The sequence below is a fragment of the Salvelinus sp. IW2-2015 genome, linkage group LG32, assembly GCF_002910315.2.
Source record: "Salvelinus sp. IW2-2015 linkage group LG32, ASM291031v2, whole genome shotgun sequence".
Classification (NCBI taxonomy): Eukaryota; Metazoa; Chordata; class Actinopteri; order Salmoniformes; family Salmonidae; genus Salvelinus; species Salvelinus sp. IW2-2015.
Genome location: NC_036871.1, coordinates 28,384,883 through 28,393,207, shown reverse-complemented (window position 1 = coordinate 28,393,207; position 8,325 = coordinate 28,384,883). Strand labels below are relative to the sequence as shown.

At 40.9% G+C, this 8,325-nt stretch overlaps 1 protein-coding gene across 1 annotated transcript; it reads right to left on the bottom strand.

Annotated features, from left to right (window-relative positions):
- Positions 1-501: 501 nt before the first annotated feature.
- On the bottom strand, positions 502-7,150 carry LOC139023431 (acid-sensing ion channel 1C-like). The gene is made up of 2 exons (XM_070436567.1): positions 5,556-7,150; positions 502-511 (listed from the first exon to the last, which is right to left on the bottom strand). Exons 1-2 carry the CDS (start codon positions 6,140-6,142, stop codon positions 502-504), a joined length of 597 nt encoding a protein of 198 aa, XP_070292668.1. The 5' UTR covers positions 6,143-7,150.
- Positions 7,151-8,325: the final 1,175 nt, after the last annotated feature.

The window sequence follows — 8,325 nt, the reverse complement described above, 5'->3', positions numbered from 1 at the left end:
CTCAATCAGAGGCAGCTGTCAATCGTTGTCCCTGATTGAGAATCATACTTAGGCAGCCTGGGTTTCACGTGTGTTTTGTGGGTGTTTGTCTACCATGTTGTGTTTTCACCACACGGTACTGTTTCGGTTTTTCTGCACTTCGTTTATTGTTCTTGTTATTTCAGTGTTCAGTTTTGGTTTTAATAAATCATCATGAGCACGAACCACTCTGCATATTGGTCCGATCCTTCTCGCCTCTCCTCGTCCGACGAGGAGGACGAAATAGACAATCGTTACACCAGTAGTACTGTAAACTAATCCTAAACCAGTCCTAAGCACTATATAGCTATTTCAGGTGCATATGATGCCATGTTCGTCAGAAGAATGTTGCAAAGCAATCCAATTAAGAGGGCCATGCCTGGGGAAAATCAGTTGAATCATTGAATCCTTATAATAAAATAAATGGAAATAAAACCATTTCACCTGATCAAATTTAAGGTTGCGACTAGCTTCGAAGCGTTTCTAGTTCCACCTGAGAGGGCACAGGGGAATGACATACATGATGTGAGAGAACTAATGAGCCCTCTCGGAATGTAGCCTACAGTACTTTCTGCAGAGTCACATTGAGGGTTTGAGAAGGAATAAGGAGGAAGAAAGACATTTCTGCCTGCTGCTACAGTACTGCCAGAAATACTGTATATAAAATATCATATATAAAGCTTTAGTAAAGCATTGGCTTAATCAGACACTTTTCTAGTTAGAATACTGTACTGTATTGTGTCAGATTGATTGTGATATTGATATCAGCGTGTCCAAAGGATTTGCCCAGTGAAAATAATACCTGCTTAGTTCTTTGTTTGGAAGAATATTAATTTAACCATTAATATGCGAGCTGAGGTTTTTAAGATGATGAGTAGGCACAATATCAAATTCAAACCAGTCAAGATTCAAACTTTTGAAAGTTTATTGTAGCCTACCAGTGTACTGTAGATCAAAACTACTGGGTGAGAAAAGTAGAATTTCCCTGAACCAATACCTCATATCGCCACCATATTCACATTATCTTGAAGTACTAACAATGTAGATGTCAGTTTAAAGCAGAACCTATGACTCAGTCAACTGTAGCTACAGGTACTGGGTCTACAGCTCTGTTATATCATCTGGACTAATAGAGGGTTTCTATTTCAACTCATCACTTCATTATCCCTCAGGTGCACAGGGGTGGGGCAGCACTCACACATAACTTGAAACAGAAATCATTAGGCAAAGGAAATATATTACATTTCTGTAGCACTATGATTAGCCTAAATCCTGGTAATGCACACATGCAGTCTTTATATAAAATTATATGAAACCATCTTAGGCTCCAAATTGAAAGCTAAGCTGTTTCCATTTCATTTCCTTTTCAATCACACACACAGCATCATCACACGCTGTCTCCATTTCCTGACCATATTGGTAACATCATAGGCGTAGGTGACATTTAACCAGGATACTAAAAGTCTCATCTGGTGAGATGTCAGTTTTATTTGACCAAAGTATAAGATTTAGGACACTACCTAATGAGCTTACTGATTTGGAGGGAGATTTTTTTTCTCATTCACACAGGATCAAAATAAATTCCTTAGAGAACTGTGAGATCAATAGAAGAACTTGGTCCATCATTTAAAAAAATACTAATCAGTAGTTGGTTTCCATCCAATTGGCAACAGATTTTCATGCACCATTGGTGTGTTTCCACCAAACTGACTTGTTGCGGATAACAATCTGTGCATGATAAACTCTACACCTGCATTGCTTGCTGTTTGGGGTTTTAGGCTGGGTTTCTGTACAGCACTTTGTGACATCAGCTGATGTAAGAAGGGCTGTATAAATAAATTTGATTTGATTTGATGATGACTTAGTGCAGTGTTTCCCAACCCTGGTCCTCGAGTTCCCCCAACAGTGTACAGTTTTGTTGTAGCCCTTGACAAACACACCTCATTCAACTCATTGAGGGCTTGATGATTAGTTCAACAAGTTGAATTAGGTGTGCCACGGCTACAATAAAAATGTGTAATGTTGGGGGTACTGAAGGAACACTGGCGTAGTGCACACAAAATGTACTTTTTTGCTTAAGTTTTCATGTAAACATCACAAAAACTGTTGCGTTTAAATAGCAAATGTGCCTACTCTGGTTTTGGCACGTGCTCGCAGATACAGTGCGGTAAGCTAGTCTACATAATGAGATTAATACGGATAAGAGCGAGAATATTTGTATTTGTTAAACGGCAGTCACAATCCATCATCATGTCACCAGAATCAGACCCTCTATATTTATTGTAAAGGAGCAGCAAGATCACTGTGCACTTTCACCACCCTGTGAAGTTCATCATAAGTTACTGTATTTCATCTGTAGCCTAATAAACTGCATGGTTTCCCGAGTTGTAGTGGGAGGACCATATACCATATCATGCATGACTCCAAGTTTACCTCGATATGATGATTTTTACATCAATATTTGCGCATAAAGGCATTTCCACTTCCATTTCGCATTACTATATTACCGACAGAAAAATATCCCATCATGTCATAGAAACAAATGATCTGTTGGCATTCAAAATTGTACTGAAACTTCCTGTTGCAATCACAGCTGTCGGGATTTACTCGCATAAAAACGTGGTTATTGTTATTGGTCGGCGGCATAACTAAATGGAATATGAATATAAGTATGCATTAACACACGACAGACTGTGCCTTGCCAGGGAATTACCGCACACCTCAGCGGTGTGAGAAGACACGAGGACCAAGGCCTTTCTGTTATTCTGCTATATCTGACAGCCTTATGTAAAGTTGGCCCAGTGTGTTGATAAGGCATTTTAAATGTAAAAACATTTTCCAATATGTCAAATCCACAAAATAATTATTCTCATACATACAGCATGTACCACATGTACCAGAGTAGTTGTCATGATTGACAACACATTTCACAATAAAATAATGGTTTTCTTCGTCACAATGTAAATGTACATCAGAATTTCTCAAACAAATATTCCATGAATCATAAAGTCAGTTATCAAAAAACACATAATAAAACACCAATTAATATAGGTTAGGTTACACAACTACAGCATACCCAATGGTAATGCTATTGGAAGTTGCTATTGGAAGTATGTAATCCACTATCTACATCGTTATGAGTACAAGATTTACACCGTTTTTTTAAGTACACATAAAGTACTGTTGTACTCTGGCCAGGAGGTTTCAAAACTTCAATATGCCCCCAAACTGTAATTACCCCTAGGGGGATAAATACAGTTGTATTGAATTTAACTGAATATGGTGGTAGGCCTATTTTGTTAATGCCCCACACTATATTTAGGGCTGAGAATTGCCAGGGACCTCAAAATACGATCATTGATACTTAGGTAACGATACGATATACATTGCGATTTTCACGATTCTTATGATTCTCACGATTCTATATGTATTGCGATTTGATACTGCAATTTTATTGTGATTTGATGTTCCAAACAAATTGCTCACTGTAAGGTATGTCTGCTGAAGAGGGACACGAGAGAGCATGATAAAATAATTGTTTTATTATATACAGCACCAGTCAAAAGTTTGGACACACCTACTCATTAAAGGGTTTTTCTTAATTGTTACTATGTTCTACATTGTAGAATAGTAGTGAAGACATCAAAACTATGAAATAACACATATGGAATCACGTAGTAACCAAAAAAGGGTTAAACAAATAACATTTTATTTTATATTTGAGATTCTTCAAAGTAGCCACCCTTTGCCTTGATGACAGCTTTGCACACTCTTGGCATTCTCTCAACCAGTTCCTCTGTCCAGTGTCTGTGTTCTTTTGCACATCTTAATCTTTTATTTTTATTGGCCAGTCTGAGATATGGCTTTTTCTTTGCAACTTTGCCTAGAAGGCCAGCATCCCAGAGTTGCCTCTTCACTGTTGACGTTGAGACTGGTGTTTTGCGGGTACTATTTAATGAAGTAGCCAGTTGAGGACTTGTGAGGCGTCTGTTTCTCAAACTAGACACTCTAATGTACTTGTCCTCTTGCTCAGTTGTGCACTTGGCCCTCCCACTCCTCTTTCTATTCTGGTTAGAGCCAGTTTGCGCTGTTCTGTGAAGGGAGTAGTACACAGCGTTGTACCAGATCTTCAGTTTCTTGGCAATTTCTCGCATGGAATAGCCTTCATTTCTCAGAACAAGAATAGACTGACACATTTCAGAAGAAAGTTATTTGTTTCTGGCCATTTTGAGCCTGTAATCGAACCCACAAATGCTGATGCTCCAGATACTCAAGGCCAGTTTTATTGCTTCTTTAATTAGCACAACAGTTTTCAGCTGTGCTAACATAATTGCAAAAGGGTTTTCTAAGGATCAATTAGCCTTTTAAAATTATAAACTTGAGTTAGCTAACACAAAGTGCCATTGGAACACAGGAGTGATGGTTGCTGATAATGGGCCTCTGTACGCCTATGTAGATATTCCATTAAAAATCTGCCGTTTCCAGCTACAATAGTCATTTACAACATTACCAATGTCTACACTGTATTTCTGATCAATGTTATGTTATTTTTAATAGACACATTATTTTTTTCAAAAACAAGGAAATGTCTAAGTGACCCAAAACTTTGGAACGGTACTGTACATGTAGGTATGTGTAAAGTTACTTTATTACTGTATGATTGACTCTTTACCAAAACCAGATAGTATACCCAATAACAACATGTCATTCACAATGTATGAACAATACTGTGCTTTTGTTCATGAATGTCTAGATTAGATCATAATTTGACCTGCAGATGGCACCTCATGGGCAGAGTATCCCAACTTCTACTGTTTATCACCGCCTGAGATTTCAGTGTTCCATGCTACTAAAATGTATGGATTTAATCATGTATCATTACTTCTCTTCACGAAAACAACAGCTTAGAGAAATTAAGGACGTGTCTCTAATTGTGCATCCTGAGTTTCTCATCACTCACCTCGTCTTTAGCCATGGCCACTAGAGAGGCCTGAACCACAACTAATGCTTTTCTTACAGTAGACTACCATCTAGAAAAAATATAATTACAGCAAGCCATTGACAGCGTTCAATGGCTAGGCTACATTGACAGTGTACAATATTATTAATGTGACCGTCATGACGAATTCTGGATTTCCCTTTAGGCTATGGATCACCTTTAAACATGTACAACTTTCAGCACAGCAACACCACAGCAGGTCTCAGGTGAGTAACTGTACCTTGTCTGTAACAACACAAGCATGAAAGCTTTTGGTTTTAATCCAAAGTTACTGTGACAATCAATTTCTACGCTCAGCAGAAGCCTTATGTGAATCTTGAGGGAGCATTACGACTACACAAAACCCAACATGTCCACTTCTGCCTCTATGGGGACAATGGGGACAGTGAATTAGTTCCAAGTTCTCTGAATCAAGATATTAGGTGTTCCTCTCAAGCCTCAATTAATATAGAAACTACTTAACTAAAACTGTTGAAATTCAAACGTTGTTAAGTCTGGAAAAGAAAACCTAACACAAACCCAGAGGCAAACCCCAAACCACATAACCAGAAATGATTTGAAGAGACTCACGGTAGTGAAGTTCCATGGGTAACACTCCGATCCCCGGAAGGTGCAATGCAGCAGCATGTCATTGATATCGTGGCCCGTGCGGTTGTAGAAGTCTGTCATGTTGAACTGCTTGGGCTTGAAGTTGAGGAAGTTGGCCTTATCCTTGAGGGCGTCGAGCACCTCGGGCTCGGCCAGGTGAGTGTTGGCTATCTGATAGTTGGAGTTCAGGAGGGCCAAGAGCTCCCCCACGTGATACAGGTCGTTCCTGGTGATCTGGGAGAAGCGGAACTCGTTGAGGTTGCAGAAGGTCACAGCAGGGAAGGTGAGGTTAGGCGCCGCCACCTCATCCAGTTTAGTGACGTGAGGATACTCAAAGTAGTAGGACACGCGGTCCATGCACACCAGCATCAGCAAGGCCAGCGAGCCCAGGAACGAGAGTGTCCAGAGGAAGCGGCGAAACGTCATGTGCCCGTAGGCAAATATGTGGCTCATGCCATGTAGAGTGGACATGTTTGCGAATGCTTGCAGGTTGGAGGGCCGGATGCTCTCGATGCTTTCCTCTGAGTCCCCCTTCATGGTTGCAGGTTGGGTGAGTGATCCTCAAGACACTAGTATTTCCTCAACAAGAACTTCAGTTTCGAGACACTTGCTTAGCAACAGAACGTAGCATAAACCAACCAGTCACCAATGTTTTGGCGCGGCAACCTGAGCCTTTTATTCCAACGATAATCTGCAAGTGGCAAATTCTAACCGCTATAAAATGGTTGTCAGCCGCTTTTACAATTCCTCTTTTATAACAATCCACCTTCCAGAGGGTCTTAGTTCTTCCATGTAGTCCCAGGTCCCCCCTCTTCTTTGAAGCTCCTCTTCTATTCTCTTTCTCTTTAGCGCTCACTCTGTCTCTCTCTCCCGCTCTGCTGTCTTTTGTAGCAGAACCAAACACAATGACAGCTCCAGAAACACCCACTTCTACCAAAAAGGGAATGCCCTCTGTACCCTGGGCAGTGTGAAAAGGATGATGAAAAGAACAAACAGGAGAAAATAACGGTCGGAAGTGAGGGAGAGGAGAGGGAGAGATGGGGACTGGTAATGAAAGGGCTGCGGAGGGCTGAAGAGAGGGGTTCAGCCTCAACAGTCAATGGGACCCTTCCTCCTCCAATCGGCATGAACGCCACTACATTTCGGTGATAAAGGGATGCAATGGATTTTGGAATGGGGAAAGGAATAAAGAGAGAGATGGCTCACTATCCTTCGCTGTCACCTTAATTTACTTTATTTTCTCTCTCTGTCACTCTATTCTCTCTTTTCTCCAGATGAAAATGATGAGGGGGGTCATAGACCTCCCACTAACCCACCTCTCCTGTGTGGTTGACAGACAAGCCCAGTGTTGGTAGGTAGCCTCCACGGTATGTACTTCCTTGCTTCGCTCTCATCCACAATTAGCAAGGAAGCCCATGCACATCTTGATGCTTTACGGCCACCTTCGCCATCCGAGCCACTAAAGCCTGTTCAGCACCATTAGCGTTTCTCCTGATCTCAACATACAGATTTCTATTCTTCCCTCTCTTTCGCTCCCTCGCTTGCTCGCTTGCTGCTCTTGCTCCCTCCCACCACCACTCTTTCTAGCCCCCCCTCTCTTTCCCTACCTCTTTAGTAGTCAGGATCCATCCTACTGCCGAATGGCTGCTTTGCCTGTGTGTCTGTGCTCACAGGGGGAGTCTCTCATTCTGTGCTGCCGGTAACTTCACTATTGTTATGGTTTTCTAATATGCTCTAACAGTCAGCGTCTGTCATCTGCAATCCAGTGATAGCTCCTACTGTGTATGGGAATGCCACAGGTTGCATGTAGATATGGATGTAAAATTCATAGCCACAAAGAGTATGATTTATCTGTAACAGGGGATGTGGTTGCAAGAGCCTACATCTTTACATAGCTGAGAGCATGTGTCTCCATTTGATGTTAACAGACACAAGTCAAATAAATGATCCAAACATTGCAGAACTGAATCCATCGATCTTCTCATGGTGAAAATAGTATTTTTCTCAGGAGTATTTGGTCTCTTCTAATAGGATAGTGAAGTGAACACATTGGCTGCCATTTCATTTCTGTTAGACTTCGGTAAGTATAAACGGGTCCTACATCCCCAGAGCTCATTGTTGCCGCCTTGGGCCAGGGGACCAACCAACCCCTGGAGGGTCTTTCCCTGATAGTTAACGCTTCAAATATGGTCCAGGGTTTCAAGGCTTGACCAATAATAATTGGCTTGGGCTTTTCATTGGGGATAAAGTTAATCTCATCCTAAAGAGAAACCCCTTTCATTATTCTTAAGAGCAAACAACATGATCACTCATTGGCTCACCCTGAGAAGCCTTATTATCATAACAATAGATGAATTACCAAGGATATGACCACAACCCTGGAGGATTAAATCAATATATATGTCCTGGTAACCAAGAGCTCACACTCACAGCATAGCAACCAACCATTACCCATCCGCGATACTAACTTCATCAGTCGTGCTATTGAGATAATACAAAAAATACCCAGTCATGCATCAACTTGTCAAATGGATATTGGCATAATAGAAATAGCAATTTGAAAAACACTCTGAGGAAGACACAACATGATGCCTGGAGTGATAAGACAATTTGGGTTTTATGTCCACATTCTACATTTCTCTGTTTATTCTGCTTTTGTTTTTTCTTACAAGTTAAGACATTTTCTTTGGCAATAAAATCTCTAATGTTTTGCGGTTGAA